Here is a 20151-nt window from a genome sequence, read left to right as displayed (position 1 = left end):
GCTGGACAGACGCCTCCTTTCCCACCACGCTCCTCACCAACACTTGTGGTCTTTGCTGCTCCATGTTCAAAATTAGCCATAATATTTGGCAGGGAGAGTCAGGACCTTTTTGTATGAAAACAATTCTTAGCACAACAAAAATTAACAGCAAAGATATCTTTTAAAGGATGATGGGATCCTTTAACTCTGAGAGATGAATCTGGGATACTGGACAGCTGCTGCTCTAGCGTAAACCGCTACATCAGCTGTCTACGTCTGACACTGTAGCTACATTAATCTTTTCTGGATAATAAAATTCAGCAATTCCTGTTAGCCTCAACATCCTTCCTAGTTGCTTTTTTTTTTTTTTTTTTTGGTAACACACAAAATAAATAACGACAGTTCCAGAGCACTTCCTAAAACCCAACATTTTTTAGGTCTGCTCAGTGGAGACAATGAGAAGGGAGGGAGGGAGGGAGGGAAGATTTGGGGGTTTAGGATGTTTCTTTTTTGGTGCGATTAGTTTTGCACTAAAAGCCCTGGATAGATTCAGAAAGTGTTATCATGGCTGAAAGGGAGGCAGACAAAATGAAAGGAAATTAAATATGGGTGTGAAATTAATCTAAAAGAAAAAGAAAAGGAGGAAAGAAAAAACTGCTTGGGCTGAAAGTAAAGACAGAAAAGCTGGCTCTAGACAGAGCTCTCTAAACATCCAGAAATACTTAAAAAAGGTTTCCTGTAAGAACAGGGAATTTAGGAAACTGTAAACACACTTAACTGCATAAATTCATACTGAAGGCTCTACTAGGCTATTTAAAATAGGTGATTTCTCCAGGAAGGCTGAATCAGGCACAAAAGGGTGTAAATCTCATTTCCCAATACCTGTGAGAAGAAAAATATCTTTTTCTTATTTTCTTACATTTTTTTTCTTTCTTTCTTTCTTTCTTAATTTTTGTGTGGAAAGTCTTGTAACTGAGTCAGCAGATGGGGATGTAGGACATCTGGGTTCATTCCCATCTGCGACACTGATGTCTTGAATGCCTTTGTCAAGTCTCTTTTTGTCTGTATTCTAGGTTCATCCTCCGCAGAAGGTGGCTGGGCAGTAAACCTTCCTGTCTTCTCATCTTGGCTTGAACTCTGATAAATGATTGCCTCTTGCTACAAGTAATATATTATCTGACATAAAATGGCCCTTTACCTTCTCTTCACCAATGGTGCAATCCTATCCCACAGACTGTACACCAGCCAGGTCAAATTGGTCCTGGACTTCATGCTGATCAAGGCAGAAATCTCATGCATCTCAACCTAGAGTGTACTTGCTGTCTCCTGAAGTTGGCTCATCATTAGCCCTTGGGACAAACTCATTGCTTGTAGAAGACCAACGATACGGACATAATGGATACATTTTTCATTTCAATATAGCTAACGTGGACATTTTACTGTGGCATGTAAACGTCAAGCAAAGCACTTTTCCTGGTGGATGATCTATTCCCTTTGAAGCCAAGCAGCTTCATTCCAAAACACACCAAAAATCAATTCTTTGATGCTGCTTGATGGAAACGTAGCTATGGATATTGAGACACACCTGATCCTACAGCATTACCAACACCTGCAGTTTCACCCAACTATGCTTTCCTTCAGCTTCCAGCTTCTGGAGTCAACTAACCAAAGAGGAAAGTTAGCTTGCATTTTTTCTCATTCTCTCCCCACTCAGGAAATAAATATCATAAGGTAAATAAAAAGGAATATTTTTCATCTTTCACTCTCATTTGTGTCTATGGATCTGGGAAACCCAGACTCATGATTTTTTAATTCCTGGGGTCAGAATCACATCGATAGTGGAAACTGAGGAATTCTACCAGTATCAATGTATTTTTTTCAGATTAGTACAACTACAACTGGTAACAAAAACCCAGTCATTTTGTTCAAAAACACTTCCATGAACCACCTATTTTCCTACTGGAAATCTTCCACTCTCCTGTTGTTTTAGAATCCAGTGGAGTTAAGACGACCTTTCTCCCTAAATGTGCTCTTACTTATGCCTTAAACCATTTCCCTGTTCCATCCTGGTGTTTTACAGGAAGAAAAGTAGTATTATATATAAATCACAGAATAAAGTGCCTCCTACAAAAGACATCACTCTATTAGGAACACATTCTAATTGGCACATTCACTATGCATTTGATTTTCATTTACAGTATGCGCTCTATACCCAGTGCTCTGCCTGTATCAGTTTTTGTTTTCATAACCTATTCCTGACACCTAACAAGAACTGGGAGTGCTGCTCGAGGATTTGGCAAGAAGGAACAGGTTGTGGATGAGCAGGTTTCTCTGACTCACCTACACGGATCAACAAGGAAAAATAAAAGGGAGAGGGTGGAGATTGCAAAGGGGAGAGAGAGAGAAGTGACGTGTTCCTTTGGATGCAGTGTGTAATGCAGCTGGCAGACTGCCTGCTCGAGGTGCCACAGAGTTCCAGACATGCCAGTCCAGCTGACTCAGCTCTTCGTAAGAAGGGAAGGGAGAAATTTCTCAAATGTTTCTGATATCTAAGAGACAGGGATCGCTAGGCTCTCCTCAAAGATCTTTGATTCCGTCTTTCACACCAGGGACTCAAGTGGTGTCCCCAAAGAGGTATTAGAGAAAGATGCTCACACGATACCCTTGTACAGAACTGCTTATGCTCGTATCGAATCATGCCTTTCTGGTTGTTGGAAAATTCAGCAGCACAGCTTCATCCCACAAACCAGAAATGTCAGGCCTTTCCTAGCCAAGGCTAGCTGCTCTCAGACAAGGCACTGTCTCCAAGGAGACGAGCAAAATGCATGCACATGAAGGGTATCCAAGTGAGAGAGAGTCTATGGCCCATGTCGCTTTTCTATATAAAAATTTCATCATCAGATTCTCAGCAGTGTATCCTTTGGATGTGATTTATTTTCTAGGAAGAGCTTGAAGCCCTTACATAGTGTGGGCTCTGCCCACCTGAGACCGGCTCTGTCCCATGATATAGCACCGTGCCACCGGCAGCTCAGGACAGCCCCAGTCCTGTTCGGCTGGGGGAGACCCTGTGCTGTCCTAGACTTCCACTCCAAACTGAAAAGAGGCAGGAGGAATAAAATATCTGTTTCTCAGCAAAAGGAACTGAAACACAGGCTACGGCCTACGCCGTCAAAGCCCCTAATTCTCGCTGAAATCAAGTGGACCTCACTGCTTTTGAAGATAAGAGCCACATTGAACTAGCCCCAAAATCAGTGCTAGGATAAGCTTGTCTTAATTTTCCAGTCAGGATCCTCACCACAGGCCCTCGACCATCTCGGAGCACCTGAGAGCATTCATGCTTGTCTGGCTGGAAGGGAAGAAAAGGACACATGCTTGGGGAGCACATTCCCCATCCTTAATACAGGCAGCAGGCTCGCTGTGCTGGAGTCGTCTCAGAGCAGCCGCAGCATCCCAGGGAACTCTTGTTGCCTTACACTGAAAATCCTCCTCAGTTAAACTGCCCCACTGATCATCTGCAGTGCCTCCCATAGAGATAAAGCAACTCGCATATTTAATACAAAAAGCCTGGACAACCTTTAAATAGAGACTTCTCTGAAAGCCAGTGCTTTGCAGCATGCAGATAACTGTGTGGTTGGGGAGCATCCCAGCCAGGTGCTCTTTGTCAAGGTTTCAATAGGCAGGGCCTCAACAGCATTTCTCCAGCTTCAGGAATGAAGATAGAGATCTTGACTCTCTGTTGCAAGGCAGGGAGGGAACTTGGGGCACCCTGTCTGAAATCAACACAGCACAGTTATGCAAAACATGTGTGCAACTGGCATCTCTTGTGTAATCCTGGCTGTAATCAACCTCTCTAACCACTCCAGAAAGGAAGGAGGGGCAGAGGGTGGAGAAAGTTCACACTTAGATCAAATAAAAAATGGGAAAATATCCAGAGAGCTTTAGTCAGGTAAAAACACAGTTCCCTCTCATGGGAAACCTCCAGGACAAGTTTCCTTGAACTTCACACAGGGTTATAAATAGGAGAGTCACACAGAGTTCAGTACAGGTTCACTGTAAAAAAATCTAGACATTCTCATTTTCCTTCTTGAGTGATATCCATCAATATCTTAGCTGTAAGCCAATTCATAATTACAGGTTGCTGAGAGCTCAGAAGAATATATCAGTAGCAGCTTTCTGCAGCTTTGCTACAGCGCAGTGTTAACTGGGTTATTTTTTTCCCCTTTAGTTTCTCTTGGCTTCCCTTTCAGATGGCAAAAATACCTCTCTTACACCTTAAAGCACTCATATATTATCAAAAACGTCAGTGGCGGTTCTCCATTTCACACTGCCCCATAAAACAGCTCGGAGATATCAATGAAAGATGGCCTCAAACCACCGTTTGATTCCAAGTTCAAACTTTCTCAAGCTGAAAGGTTTCAGAAACTCCTTCAAGGCCTGAATGAGCCCAGTTCCAAATGCTGGATCTCCTTTCCTCAGAGGCAATATGCAAAAGCTTTTTGCCCTTGAAAATAATTTTCTCAGGGGAAAAAGAAAAAACCAAAAAAACACCCAACTTTTTCCTCCTTACAGCTGCTGCAGTATTTGGCTGCTGAGAGTACATGCAAGAAGTGGTCTTGGTTTCGCCGAGATGTGGCTTTGTAAAGTCAAAACCATTTTTGCATCTCAAGTGCACAAGAAAGTTCTCAGTCACCTCTTCGATCTCTGCTCTGCAAAAACCACTGCAGCTGCCTCAGAAGGCTGCCTCTGGAGCAGGAGGACTCCTGATGCACTGCATCAGGTCCCTCAAGCTTATTCTAATGCAATGAGACAACCAGCTCCCAAAGACAGTCCAGAGCCTGGCTGTGCAACTCCTGTGTTTACAGCTGCACTTTAAATTCTGGTTTTGTATGTACACATGCCAACTTGAGCATAAAAATAGTGGATTTCTGAAACAATCCCTGATGACAAGGACAACTAGGCCAAAAGAGGCCTCTACAGCTTGAACTTAAAGGAGCAAAAGACTACACATCTTTAAATACCTAAGTGCCTAGAACCTCACCAGCCAGCCTGCCCCTAGTACTTCTGGTGCAGAAGGACAAGTGATTCACACGAAGCTACCTTGGTGCTGAGGTACCTTAATTTGCAAATTGGGTCTCTGTTTTTTTCCTATTTCATTTTCCCATCACTGAAAAATGGATAACAATGAGGCAACAACACATATCCACTTCACACAGGCTTTGGGCTGATGAAATCGATAGAGTTCATAAAAGAAACAAGACACAAAAATTGTGGGCTAAGTAGTAAGTCCTTTAGCATTATTAATAATCACCTTACTATTGTGCCTCACATAATCATGCCAGTATCAGGGTATAACACCTCAGTGGTTATGGTAACAATACGAAGTTATTATTCCTTCCACTTTGTAATTATCTCATTTCACTATTGCACAAAGGCCAAGTAAAACTAAGGAGATAATATGCAATGCTATGCAGTAGGGGCACCAGCAGCACTGGAATACTCTGCTTCGTACTTACATGACCTTCATTGCAGCAATATGTGTGCGCCTTGCAATCATTTGTGCATGCTGCCCTCTCACCATCCTGACAAGGTTGAGAAGTACTCTTTATTTCAATTTCAGTGACAGGCAACTGAGGCAGAGATGAGGTTAAGGGGTCTGCATCTGTACTGGCCTGTGTTTTCAAAGCATAAAATGACTTTACAATTTAGGCCCCTCATAAATGAGTGAATAAGACTAACAAAAAATTCAAAATCAGTAATAAAAAAAAGCAATGAGAGATTGGAAGATACAGACAGATTAGAACAGAATCAATGCTAGACGTATGACTACAGCTATCACAGTGTAAAGTGAGCACAGGAGTTACCGTTACAGAAGACAGTGTTGGGAAGAGCAATAATCTACAGCAAAAGAAAGGATAGTTTAGGTTAAATATCAGGACGAGTCACAGCTCTAAAAAGCAGATGGGAAGTGGAATTGTTTCCCTAGGGAGGCGACAGAAACAGTCTCTCTGGGTGTTTAAAAAACAGGTTAGGCATGCTGTTCAGAAGGACTACTGCTCTATATGCAGAAGTCTTACCACATTAATCTGCCTTTGTGATGCCAGTGAAATCCCACATATAGCACTGTGGCAGAACAAAAGCCCAGAGGAAAAAGAAAGTCACCGTCTTGTTTGCTCCTCCAAAGCAGGATGGCTGGCATGAGAACTGGCATCACCCAGCAATGAAGTGTCCATTTTCTCTCCCAATAGCAGCCCTGTAGAGCAGGACCGGGTTCTTTGGTCAGGTTGTATATAGCCTGAGGCAACACAAAGAGGGACAGCATCTGGCTGACTATGCCAGGATTTGCTAATGCGGAGAGGAAACAGAAAACATGCAGAAAACTGGGCGTCAGCAGTCCCATCCCAAACACACACTTCCATCTTGGCACAGGCATTCCATCCGGAAGAAAGGAACCGGTCAAAATTAATGAGGGATGTTCGCATGTGAATCTTACACCACGATGATGCTGTCTGAACACGGTCCTTGTCACCCCTAATTACTGCAGTGCTGTCTGGCTTTCTGGATGAGATGGCAGCAGGTTCAGGAAGTCTGAAGAAAGGGGCAAAGGACACCTCATCCCCTCCCTGTGAGCACTTTGTTGCGCTGCAGAACAGAAATCTGCCCTGCGGAAACTTTCCCTTGTGGCAAAGCTGCATTCACCCTGATTCACCCCGCATGGTGAAGGGGGGGCGTTAGTACTCTTCCCCATTTCTGTGTGCAGGACCTCCTGCCTTAACACAAATTCTTCTTTGCCAAGGGTTCAGAGACTTAACCTGACACCAAACACAGAATTCTGCCACCCTGTCTCATCAAGGAGAGGAAACTTGGATGACTTTCCTCCCTGGTGAGGAAAGGCTGAGGGAGCCGGGCCTGTTCAGCCTGGAGAAGAGAAGGCTGAGAGGGATCTTATCAGTGTACACAAATCCCTTAAGGGCAGCGGCAGGAGGATGGGGACAGGCTCTTTTCAGCGGTGCCCAGAGGCAGGACAAGGGGCAACGGGCGCAAACTGCAACACAAGAAGTTCCATCTGAATGTGAGGAAGCACTTCTTTACCCTGAGGGTGGCAGAGCGCTGGGACAGGCTGCCCAGAGAGGCTGTGGGGTCTCCTTCTCTGGAGACATTCAAAACCCACCTGGACGTGTCTCTGTGCAACCTGCTCTGGGGCAATCTGCTCTAGAAGGGGGTTGGACTGGATGGTCTCCAGAGGCCCCTTCCAACCCTGACTGTTCTGTGATTCTGCGATCAGAGGAAGGAGGAGACGATGCAGCCTCCCTCCAGACCTGATCTCTGCCTTCTCTCTGCTGAAAAATGGAGGACTTGCTGGTAGACCTGCAGATGGCAGAGACATAGCAAGGCTACACTCCACCAAGGGAGACAGCAAGAGGCAGAAGACTAGTCTCACAGATAACACAATAAATCTTAGCACCTAGTAATCTTGCTGTGAACCAATATTTAGAATGAGGATACTCCCATGGTGTCCATGTCTCTCATTGCTAGGAGTGGGTGAGTCTTTCTCTATTCAGCCAGTTTACAGGCAGCCTTCAAGTGCTAAATGAAAAGGTCACCTCTGACTTACACCGGGGCACCACGAGAAGCAGGGAGCTGCACAGTGTCTGTTCCCCTGTCATCTCAATCACGCATCCTGGAGTGGCGGGGGAGGGAAAAATGGAAAAAAGCTGATACCCGGTCCTAAGAGAGAGAGAGATTCATGAGGCTGGCACACAGCACATCTACCTTTGCTCACCAGGACCACTTCTCCCATTTCTCGGTCTTATCTGTCAGAAACAGATCTCCTGTGCTGAACACAGATTGATCCATAAGTACCACAGATAAGAGGGAATCTTTATGGAATTTCAAGACTTTTAGAATTCCAACAAGCAAAAAATGAACACTTCTTGCTTTGAGTGGAACCATTTCTTTTCACAAGTTCCTCAAAGACCAAATGTACTTTTTTCTAAGAAGATCATGAGCCTAAAGCATCTTTAAATCAAAGATGCTTTCTCAGTGATAATTATGCACTGCAGAAAAGGCTTAGCATGACCAAGCCTGTATAGCAAGTTAATTCTGAGCACATAAGGATGATCTTTTCATATAGCTGATACTAATACTTGTCACAGTAGTGCTCAGGTGGTGAGGAGGACCCCACAACTTCAAGGATCAGGTTCAGATGGGGCTTGCGCAAAGCACGGGATACAAGTTGGCTTTACAGAGGATTAAACTTTAAATAAGGATGCCTAGAGGATGAAAGACCTGGCATACCAAGCTCCTACCCTTGTACACATTTTGATCTTGCCTTCCAAAAATGCACATACAAACAATACGGAAAGCAGAATACCAGAGATTTTAGACACTCTACAACACAGAGTGAAGGCCTCTAGGTACTGGAAGCATTAATGAGAAAGCAGAGGTGCTGCAGTATTGTATACACGCTAATAACAGTTTGCTAATAACCTGGAGTCCGCTAAGAAAAACCCAAAATGATTTTGTGATGGGACTAATTCCACTGAGTTTAACCAAAATAGTGTTAAGAAAACCTGAGAGGAGGGGCAGCTCTGCCTCATTAAATAGAGCTCTAAGCATCAGATCAACAGAATAAATGCCCACCTGCTCATTACAACTGAGGGAAGATACTGTTTGCTAACCTATTTGCAGAAATGGGATTTGTATGCAAAATATCCCCCCGCCTCTCCACATACTTGCTTCATTTTTCACAGATAGTATCCTACTTGTTCACGTTTAATTTTTTTCCCCCCATTCACAATGTGTTTGAGTCCATCCAAACCAGAGAGTGTAATGAGAATTTCAGGTCCCAAGATTCTTCTAATTGTGTTGTTCCCATCCTCAAAAACATGGTTACCAAGCAGATACCGGGCGTTTTGCAAGTGAAGATGTTAATAGTTATGAAAGTCTCTTCAGGATGAAAGAAGCAGTTTAAAACACTGACTCTTCATTACTCTTAATAAGCATCCTTGCTACTGTTTCAGTAATTCTCATCGACTTTTGACAGGCAGGACTTCACGCATAGCATTGTGTTTTTCAGCACTGTGCTTCTTCATCCAGTTTTTCAGCTGGAGTGAGACACTCACATGTGGGATGACTCTCCCAAACATGTACTGAGTCAGGCACATCATCAGAATCGGGAACCAGGTTCCTTCTGCCTTTGAGCACAGTCACACACACAGACACCACTTGTCAGTTCTGCTGACAAAAAAACCAAGCCATGCAACTGCAGGCATGTAGGACATCTCGAATGGCTCACTACCACACAGGAGGAGCTGAGAAGAAAGTCCTTATGGAAAAGAGGAGATGAGAAAGATAGACTTGCAGACCAAGAAACACAGAGTTACTAAACTACCTTTCCATGAAGGGGGCATTTATGTTTTTAATTATACATGCCTTTTAGCTTGCACACTATATGTAGTTTGCAAAGATTGTGCTTTTGGGAGATTTTGCCTAAGCTTTTCCTTTCAAAACAAATGCTTCACTGACTTTCTTTTGCAAATAAAATGATACCATTAGTTCAGTGCTATTGAAGAGCTGGGCAGTAACAAACAATGTGCAGCAGCAATGCAGGAAGAAGAGGGGAAGGAAAAAGCAAATATTTGTTAAAAGCAGAAAAGGGAAAAAAAAGCATTTTCTAAACAGGAAAGAAGTCACTTGGAAGAAAATTTTAAAGTGTATTGTGAGGAAAAGCTTCTGTGACAGAAAAAAATAATGATCTGACTACTCATTTTTTAGGAAGAAATAAACACTAAAACTGCTTTCATATATGAATAACACTTACATACTCCCACCACAGTAAGAGAACATGATTGCAGTTGCCAAGATAAAAAGAAAAATCAGGAAATTCCAGAATTAAGGTTGCCTGAGAAGGCTTCATGTGGCCAGTTTATGCACACGCATGACAAAACAGTCTTTTAATCACAAAAATCACAAAATGATTTGCCCACAGGACCGTCTTTGCTTAGTGTAAAGGATGGATGGATGGTTCTCCATTAATCAAAACCTATTCTGTGTTTTGTTTTCCCCTTAGCAAGTGAACCTATCCCTCATTTACGGCTTACTGCCCAAGCCCTGCTCTGAAAACTAATGCACTAATGTCTTCTGTGGGCTCTTCCAGCCTGTTCACCATTGCAGCCTTGACTTTTTTAAGAACTATCAAAGCATTTATGTTTACAATAGCATTATGAGGGGAGGGTTGACTTGGCTCCATTTTAGACACAAGAGAAAATCACATAAAAAAAGAACTGCTAATTTTATGTGCCTGTTTGAGGATGCCTGGCTTTTCAAGGTAAAACAGCATCACATTGTATGTCATATCTTTCAAAGTACGGAGGTCAACACCTAGGTGCTCTAACCGTCAGACTGATCTGTCAGATCAACTGTCTTCCTTAAAAACTTCTGGTTTCTGTTCTTTAATTACCTACAGTAGAATTTGTCTCATCTGTTTTGTATCTACCTTTGTCTCATTGTGCAGTTCTAGAGACGATGGAGAAGACTGGCAAGTCTCAGGGTGAGACAGCAGGTACTCTGTGACTGCCATCAGGAGACTGGCTTTGGCTGGATGTTTTCCTCTTTCAAAACAGCAAAAGCTAGGCAAGGTGAAGCCAATCCCCACTAGTTTGTCAAGTGCGTACTGCTGGAAGGGGTTACCACCTTCTGCCCCAGCCCTCCACAGCCTGTCCTTACACTCATGGCCTGGAAGCCCACTTGGGCACCTTTCCTGTATCATCTGTGTTATGGAACTATGGAGTTAATTCTGAAAACATCTGAAAGTCCTGTAAATACCTTGAGGCTCATGCCCACTCTTAGTGTAATTCTGTGCATGAATCTCTCCGCAGGCATTTTCCTACTGATGTCCTGAAGGCATCATTATATTCCTGAAATCAAACAAGCTGCATGTGGGAGGAAAATATAGACACAAAGTTCATCAGAACTCTGTATGTCAGTAAAAGGTAAATAATCGCAGGAGTAAATCACTGCAAGATAAGTCCTTAATTATTTAGGGTTAAACAGCAGCAGCATTACAGATATGAAGTAATATTGTGTTAACCACTCATCCTGGGAACACTTATATAGTAAGATATTTATCTGCACAAGAAGGGGAGGCAAAATGTGGATTGTGATGCTTAAAAACATTTTCAAATAAATAGGAAATATTTTTTAAAACATGAACAAAAAATCCACCCAAAGCAAAAAGAAAAAAAAGCTATCTAATCTTTTTTTAAGTTAATAGTACTTTCAGCTATTTCAAATATCTCTGAGATGCTAATTTCTGTTTGCAATTACATTTCCTTATTTTTTCACCTTTCCTGTCTTACTGTATGAAAACCCTGCACTAAGCACAGGAAAAATTGACTAACTGGCAGTAGTGAGAGGGTGTAACTGACTAAGTGGTGAGACAAACAAAGTGCTTTCAAATTCACAGATCAAACTAGCTGGGAGAAAGGAAAAAAAAAAAAAAAAAGATACAAACAAATTCTTCAACTCCTTTCTTGCATACTCTGCCTTCCATAAAAAATGAGTAGTTTAAAACCTTTTTGAGAAGGTGGGAAAAAAAAAAAAAAGAGTAGTGGTTTGGGTTTTTTTTATTATTACTATTATTAATAATAGCACTCTCTTATTTAAGGAGGAAAAAGAGATACAACATAAAAAAGGAAATTGGTCTTGCATTTATGAAATCAAGTGCCAGATTCTCAGCTGGTGCAAAATAGCTGTACCCTCCTTGCTTAGGGGATGCAATCCAAATCTGTATCAGCTGAGGATCTGATCTACAGAGCTTTCCTCTTATAAACACATGTTCAGACTCGTCTCAATTTAGACATTAAGTGTAGCAGACTGAAAGTGGATTGAAGCCTCATATTTCAAAATAGTTTCCAGCCTTCTCCTTCTGTATTTTATCTGATATCATCTTTTCTGGTCAGGAATGGCAGAAGATGTAAACATCCATAGAATCATAGAATCATTTACGTTGGAAAAGACCTTTGATGAAGTTTACTAGATTTGCTGTACCTTCAAGGTCTACTTACAGGCTTTGATGTGTGCTTTATTAAAACAGAAAATGCTTGTATGGTACCATGATACGAAAGTGTTTAAAAACTCTAGGGAATATCTACCCATCTTCTCTATGAACCAGGTTCACAGATGTATGCATAAACCAATCAAGCTTGCCTATATGACAAGGACAGAAAGAGAGACCTTAACTTCCACGCTCACGTTCAGATTGGCATTTCACCTTTGTGTAGGTGGGTGCCAGGTTTTAACTCTTCATCTTGAGTGCTACTCTAAGAATCGTCTTGGAGAGTATTGTGGGAGCGCTTGTCTGTTCCTGCTGGCCCTCTGCTGAGAACTGCTGTAGCTGACTGCTTAGAGGGCTGACACTTTCTGCACTGAAAACAAAACATAAAATTACAAATTGAGCACAGGTGAACACAGCTATGTCAGGGAAGAAGCTTCCAGGGGAACCTGTGTGCCTAAGCAGCTTTGGTGCCTTCTGAAAATCCCACACTTTTACATTTCACCCTCATGCTAAAGCAGAAACCTCAGCCATGTGCTTTTCACACAGGAAAAACGAACAATCTCCATCAATGGTTGTATCTAGGTAACAAAATCTATATTCATATTATGAAAACAATCTTCAGCCACAATATCAGAGTTTTGTCATGGGGGCTATTTTATGTCACAAACCTTTTTCTTTTATTTTATTTGTGAATATTTTGATCGTGTTTTCTTTTTTATTAAATTTCAAGTTGAAACTACAGTTATGGTCAGATGTATGAAAATGGCACCTCAAAGTTACACAGACATTTTCACTTCTGACATTCAGATCAAATCCTCTCAGTGACAACTCTTAGGCAATTCTCTCTCAGCCTAGTCCCACAGTTGCACTACCCTGGAAGCTCACGCTTTCTGTCAGCAGTACGTTTGCATCAATACAGCCTCCTGCATACTTCAGAGTCTACCTGGAGAAGCTTACTAGCTTATGCTTTATGATCCTTGGAAATGTCAAGGCAACTCTGTATCCTAAGACCAATCTAACGCTCATAAAACAGAAACCTCTACCAAAGTGAGGCTGACCCTGTAGAAGAAATGTGTATAACGAGTCAGGAAGCTCCATGATTACATTTTCACATGCAGAGTTTCTGTCTGTGGCTGCATTTCAGCCACTGTGTTTCAGCAGTCACACATTTGCTAACACCTCAAAAAAGTTCATCTGTAATGCTGTCACTTGTAACCAGTCCAATTATATCTGCTCATTCAACAATGAAAAATACAGTTTCCTATAAATGGCCTGGACACAAAAGTTGAACATCCTAGGAGATAAAAAATGTAGCAAGTTAAGATCTTACTCGAGAGTCCTACACAAATGAGTAAGTGGGCAGAATGCGGTCCCTTGGTGTAGTGCACAGGACTAGAAACACATCTGATCCTGATCATCAGGGCTACCGCCATGACTACTAACATGCAACTACACAACAGGTATTGCTTTAGAACACATCCAGAACTGTATGAAGCAGACTTGATATAGACAGGATACTGTCAAGTAGGATGGCAAGACAAACCCAATGTCTCTCCACCACCTTCTGCTCTAGGGCAAGTGCTGTGGCTGCCATCAATTAGGACTTCACAGCAAGACATAATAATCAAAATTACAATTAGGAGGTTCTTGAAAGATAAACAAGTATGAACTCCACCAGCATATGGCATTTCTGAGATGAAGAAATGGGTATGAACTGCAAAGCAGGCTTCCAAGAAAACACAGTTATTCCTCACAGTCTTTGGAATTACATGGCCATTTTGGGGCTGAGAGCGTTAAAACAATCTACCAGAGAAGCCTGGATAAACTCAAGACATTCAAAGGGAAATGTGATAGCATCAGCAGAAGAGGCTCAGTTACACAAAAGGAGAGGTGTGTCTGAACCACAGCTTCTCTGATTCACATCAAGGCTTTCCCAAAGTTCAGAGCTGCGCTATCTGAAGAGGATGGTGCAGACCCACAGCCACCAGGAACACACAGTTATTTTCACAACCTGCTTCGCTTGAATGGTAATGACAAAGCTAAAAAAATAAAAGGGAAGAGAACACAAGGTGGGCTCACCAGAGTGCGTCCTGAGGTGTCCTGTGAGGGCGTCCCTCCGTCGGCAGGCATAGCTGCAGAAGGGACATTTGAACGGTTTCTCCCCAGAGTGCAACTTGATGTGCCTCAGCAGGTTCCCCTTCTGGGTAAAAGAAGCTCCACATTGGTTACAGTGGAAAGGGCGTTCACCTGGAAGGGAAATGGAAGGGAGAGAGCTGTCAAGAAACCTCAGAAGATAGACGGAGCCCCCTATCCCGCTCTTTGTAACAGTGCCATTTACACAGGTATGGTCCCCACCACCGCCATCCCACGGCACTTGCTGAAGTCCAAGGCCTTTTCTTTTGTACAGCTGGCTGAGCCTCCAATACTGATTTGAGGCTCTTTCCCTGAGGTGACTCATGCAGCCAGGTTTTCTTAAAGTTCTCCACCCCAGAGGTTTTGTCCTTCACAGAAGATGAGCTCTGCTCAAAATTTAGATCCATAACTGTGGTTTTGTAGTATTTATCTCTACGGTTTTGCAATTATTTTTAGTAGAGGTCCAATCCATATGAGTATTTAGATCTGATCATAGCAATTGGGCTTGGACAGATGTTAAGGTCTTTGCTTCAAACAAAATCTTTTGTTTACATTACACATTAATTGAGATCCCTTTTTAAAGGCTGCTTTGCATTGCGAGAGTGGTATGAAGAGAATCAATGCAAGTGAGGATCAGGCCCACAAGCTTTGGGCAACAGCAAATGCTGAGAAAAATCTTACACTGTTAAACTGTGAACCAGGCAAATTTGTGCTGTAAATAAAACTAATTGAAAAGACTTGTTTGAAGGGGAAAAAAAATAACAGCAACTCTACACGTTAGCCTCTTCCTTCACCCCACGCGCTCACACACACATCCAAAACTTATTTTGATGTTAATCCTCTGTATTTCCCCTGGACCATGGGGACTGTGTCCATAAAAATAAACACCCTTATTTAATTATTACTATGAGTTAGAAGAAAACCCCTGACAAACTCACACAAGTTTTGTGAAATGTTATCAAAACCCTACTCTATGTCAACGTCTGTTGAGGACACTCCGTCTGTTCCAGCGTTCTTCAGCGGGCAGGCAGCTCTAATCACCTGCTTCTGTCCCACTGTGCAAATCAACAGGGCACAAGCAGATACTTGTGCTGCCACTTGCCCAAGCACTTTACTGCAGCTGGGCCTTGGGTGCTGAAACGTTTTCACCAAGTAGGGCCCTAGTTCAACAAGGTCTCGAACATCAGATTTCAGATGTAAGCAGCCTCATTCATTGCTTCAGTGCATCACCTACTGCGGAGCCTTGATCAAATCCTGGTGGGACTTTCTGAGGTTGAATTCACTGGCCTGAAGCACAGATCTTGTGAAAAACAAACACGCTCTGTGATCTGTCACTTCTCTCCAAAGCCTTTTTCAATTGCTTTAATATTATTACTCCCTTGCTGGACAAAATGTTTTTATCAAAGCAGTTCATGTGTCTAGTGTAAAGTCCAAAATATGTCTGTAGATTCAAATGGAAAGAGTGGAGGAAAGAGAGCTCTTATAGATGTCAACGAGGAATTCTTGCTTCAGTGGTTTAAATGGCTGCCAACGTCATGGTCCTGCTAGGAGGGCAGCAGTAGGCAGGTGTGCCATATATATGCCATAACTCTGCAACTTCACGTGTGTGAGCTGGAAACTAGAGATGCACTGAAGAAGATACTATGGTTCCTACAGTCTTACCAAGAACATTATGGAGTAATGATTTACAAAAAAATCAGGGCATACAGCTCTTCTTCCAATACACTGAACACGAGCTCATTGGAATTGATAAAGAGTTTGTGGTTTCCCTTTCAAACTCCCACACTATACTTAAAGGATCTGATTAGCCATTATCATCTTTTATATCATTTCAAAATGTCCATAACAGAGATATGTGAAGAGACTGCAGTAGAAAAATACATGGGTTTTTTTTTTTCTTTTCTGTTTTGCTTTCACTGTCTGAGAAAACAGGCAAAACCCCTTCCTTTGACACGTTTCTCAGTATTCAGGAATGATAGCTTCAGTTTCAGGATGACAATGTTAAAGAAGGTAGCATGCTTCTTAACAAGTTTAAAGTCTTTCCTTTTACTTCTTCTGTATTTAAAACCACACAGTTAATGTGTTTTACCCGCTATATCACCCACTTATCTCTGACACTTTGGAGGCCACATATAAGCAGGTATTACCCCTCGATAAACTGGCAGCTGAAGGGATGCTGAAGCCCTTTGGCCAGGAATTCAGCGGCAAAGATGACATGAAAACACTCACCCCAAAGTCACCGATAGTCTGCTCCTCTCTTGCAACAGACAGAATCTGCTACAAGAGCACATTTTACCTTAAATAACCTTTGTATCTATTTAAAGCCAGCATTAATTCATTTTTCCTACTGGCTTAATTCCAGGTAAATAGCTGCTTTGATCTGTTTGTTATACTTTTGTCCAATCATTTGATTCCTGCTCCTTGTTTAAGCTGCAGGCTTGTGGGATGACTGTTAATTTTAGTCACACCTTTGTGCTATTGATTAGCAGCTTTTACATTTAGCACAGCTAATCTGAGAGACCATTATCTAATAGAAGGGTACACAAAAAAAGGAAAGACCGATTAATAAGAAGATTTTGCTGATTTTCCAAGAACTGTGGGGTCTGATGCCCACTCCAGATACTGGCAAAACAGCCTTCTTTATCACTTCAGTGCCTTGAGAAGAATGTTTTGCTATTACTTCTCCTGATGCTTTTTCCTAATAAATTTGTAAGCGGTTCTCCAGTATTACTATTTCCTAATAACAACCTTGACATTCTTCTTTGCTTCCCTCACTCTTCCATGAAAACTACAAGTTTTTAACCATAGGCTGAAATTAATCACACTTCAAACTAAACATCCACTCACAATAAGTCTTTGAATACATTTCTTCTCCACCTGACAGTCCCTGACTGCATTTAAAATATTTCCCTATCTTTGGGGGTGATGGCAGCACAGACATACCAGAAACTACAGACCTATTAAACAAGTGGCACACATGACTACAAGAAGGTAATGACAGTTATAAGCATGGTGTGTTTTTCACCATTTATAACGATTTACTTAACATTTGAGCCTATATACTTATACTGACTTATTAAAGTAAGATCTCCTTATAAGAAAAACACATACTGAAGGGGACTAAGAAAGCTCTTTGCTTTTCAGCACTGGAAACTACATGACTGCAAAATATTTTTAGTCTAAGTATTAAACCTCTTCTCTATTTTAGAGCTAAACAAGGGCAGAAAAACCTTCATACTGTAGTGATTTGAAAAAAAAAATATCAACAAATGAGTGGGGAGATGGGCAGGAACAGCTAACCAAACATAAAAGATGTTTCTTTTCAACTCCAGATTTAAGATCTAAAGCCAGACAAAACCAAGAATGCCTCAGAAGCCTTGTCCTCCAGCGCAGGGAATTTAATTATCTGAAGTTACTTCAGGTATGGGCAAGGCAAGGTAAGCCAGAGCTGCAAAGTATTACCTTTTCTAAAGGCTTAGTAAGAAGGGCTTGTGCCAGGGAAGAGCCCTGATAATTAAGTGAACAAAAACAAAATAAAAAAAAATAAATCATGAGGTTTTGTAATTTTACAGTTAAATACAGTATTAATTAAAAGGTATGATTTCAAATATTTATCTTTAAATTACAGCAAAATACCGCTGAAATGTCACAGTTCATTGTTTTACATGCATCCATTACAGCTATGTCTCCTCCAGGAAAAATAATGATGAAATATTACTTCTCTTTAGCTACACCAGTATCTAAAATACACAAGTTAACTTGCTGTTGTGTAAATAAATACTGAGATGAAAGGTGAAGTGGACCAATGGAATCAGGGTTATTAGCAAGACATGGTCCTTTCCTAAGTATCTAATATATGGCAGCTGGCTGGAGACTTCACAGCACCAGCTACGCATGCTCTCTAACTGATACAACCTGAAACCAGGCGAACGAACTGATTAATTTCCTACTAATAGCTCTCATATTTCACTGTGTATATGTCAAATGTTATTTCAGAAAGCAAACCAACTCCTTTTTCTGCTTAATTGGAAGCTCCCCGGCACAATAAGTCTCTTTTACCGCCTCAGCACGGAAGTGCTGCGCAGAAGTTTCAGTATGAGTTATCCTTCTTCGAATCTCATACCCCTGCAAAATACATCAGTGATATTTTTCTATATCAGAACAGAAATTTGATGGAGGACAAAGAGCCTGCAGGCCTCACAACCAAAGAGACTTAGATTTTTGTAACCCTTGACTGGTAACTTTCATCCCTTTGAAATCCAAGGGAGCAACTCACAAAATAACCCACTAGTTCTCATTAACGGTGAAGCCTGGTTATTTCTACAGCAGTGCTCAAGCCCCTTCCTGTGAATGTTTTAATTACCTTTAAAAAAAAAAATGCTGGTATTAAAGTCTCTTCACAGGAACAAGGAAAGTCAGCATAGAGTCGTTCTGCATAGAAGAACCAGGTCCAGCAGGACCATATATAATATCTGTCCTGGCTAAATGTATATCAAAGACATCAGCTTTTTTTGTTTGGCACATACTTTTGATAGGCAAAGGTTAGCTTAGGTACTTGTCAAACAGGAGTTTGCTTTTTTTTTAACCTCTTAATGCAGAATTACTGTGCCCATGCTGCCATCAGAAAGTATTTGCTCATACTAATAATATTGATTTTCACCCTTCCGTAGTATGCTTTTTGCTAATGCTCAGTTAAGATGAAACTTTTCTCCTGATTCATCAGATGCTGCAACTGCTCTGATTCTGCTCTGTCCCAGGAGCACAAATGAAATATCAGCTGCGCTACCAACACACTGACAGGCAGTGAGTTGCAACCTGCCTGTATCCAGGCGAGACAGAAAGCAGCAGACTTTGCTCCATTTCTGTATTTGTTACTCTGGGGACTATCTAGTCTGCATACCTACCGACTGTTCTATCAGATTCACTTAACGGGCTGCACGTCACTTGACATCAGTGATTTTACTAGGGTTTTTTGTTGGGAAAAACCTACTTCCAGGTAGGGCAATTTATTATAAAACAGTACTGCCAAATAGCTCATGAAAAATTCCTGGGAAATCCTGGGTGATTTCCAAGTGTCCTCTGTATAAAAATCTACAACATATTCTTAAGAGAGAAAAATTCTTTTAAGTTAACTGGCAAAGTTATCAGAAGAATTTAGCTATTGAGTACTAAAAGTAAAACACAGCCTTATGCAGAGAGCGAAAATCCAAGCTCCCCTTCCTTAGGTTTAAGTAAAAAATGAGACTTTTGGAAAAGTTAGATTTAAGAACCTAAATAGAAAATATCACTTTTAGAAATTTGGCCCTACAATTTTTGATTCAGTGCCAAATTGATTCATACTGCAAGAGGCAGGAAGCCTGCAATAGGTTACAAATTACAAATGAAACTAAATAATATCTTTCTACTAGAAAAATAAGACAGGCAGTCCAACAGAGTTAATCGTAATGTGTTAATATTTGTTTAAATTTGTTCCTGGTTAGCTGCTTTAGGCATAAAAGTCTTTTACACTGAACAGCACAATTGGGTTTTTCCTCATTTATTAACTGTGTCCTGAAAACTTGAACTCTGCATGAAAAAAAATAAAAATTAAAACGCATTCAGAGTTCCAGTGTTGCCTCTGTTTAGTTATACACTATGGATGCTAAAGCAGAACTTCAAGATTTCTCTTGTGGGCACATAACATATCTCATTTTAGTGACTCTACGGTACTAAAATGCACATGGGAGTGCAAAAATCTGAGACCCTCCTGCAGTTAGCACCCCAAAAAAGCCTAAAAATAACTTATCAGCAGCTCAAAGTGAAAGTGGGGCAAAACTGCTGTCCCCACTGCCAGCTGCATTGTGCCCTGTACCCAGGGACCTAGCTTTGCTCTGCCACCATCCCACTGCATCCACACCAAGAAAGCAATTTAACCTCTGGGTGTTCTTCAAACGATGAGGATGGTTCCAACCAACACTTAGAAACAAAAAGTGTTTCAAAATCCA

General features: G+C 41.5%; 1 protein-coding gene across 12 annotated transcripts in view; it reads right to left on the bottom strand.

Annotated features, from left to right (window-relative positions):
* Window positions 1–20151, bottom strand: part of IKZF2 (IKAROS family zinc finger 2) — a 121142-nt gene that overhangs the window by 34035 nt on the left and 66956 nt on the right. For all 12 annotated transcript variants that reach the window (XM_055718619.1, XM_027808599.2, XM_027808601.2 and 9 more), the window contains one exon: window positions 14114–14281. In XM_055718619.1, coding sequence (XP_055574594.1) covers window positions 14114–14281 — 168 coding nt within the window. The remainder of the gene's footprint in view (window positions 1–14113; window positions 14282–20151) is intronic.

This window comes from Falco cherrug, chromosome 8 (genome assembly GCF_023634085.1).
Source record: "Falco cherrug isolate bFalChe1 chromosome 8, bFalChe1.pri, whole genome shotgun sequence".
Taxonomy (NCBI): domain Eukaryota; kingdom Metazoa; phylum Chordata; class Aves; order Falconiformes; family Falconidae; genus Falco; species Falco cherrug.
Note: the sequence above shows the minus strand (reverse complement) of the source record. Positions and strands in the feature narration are given on the sequence as shown.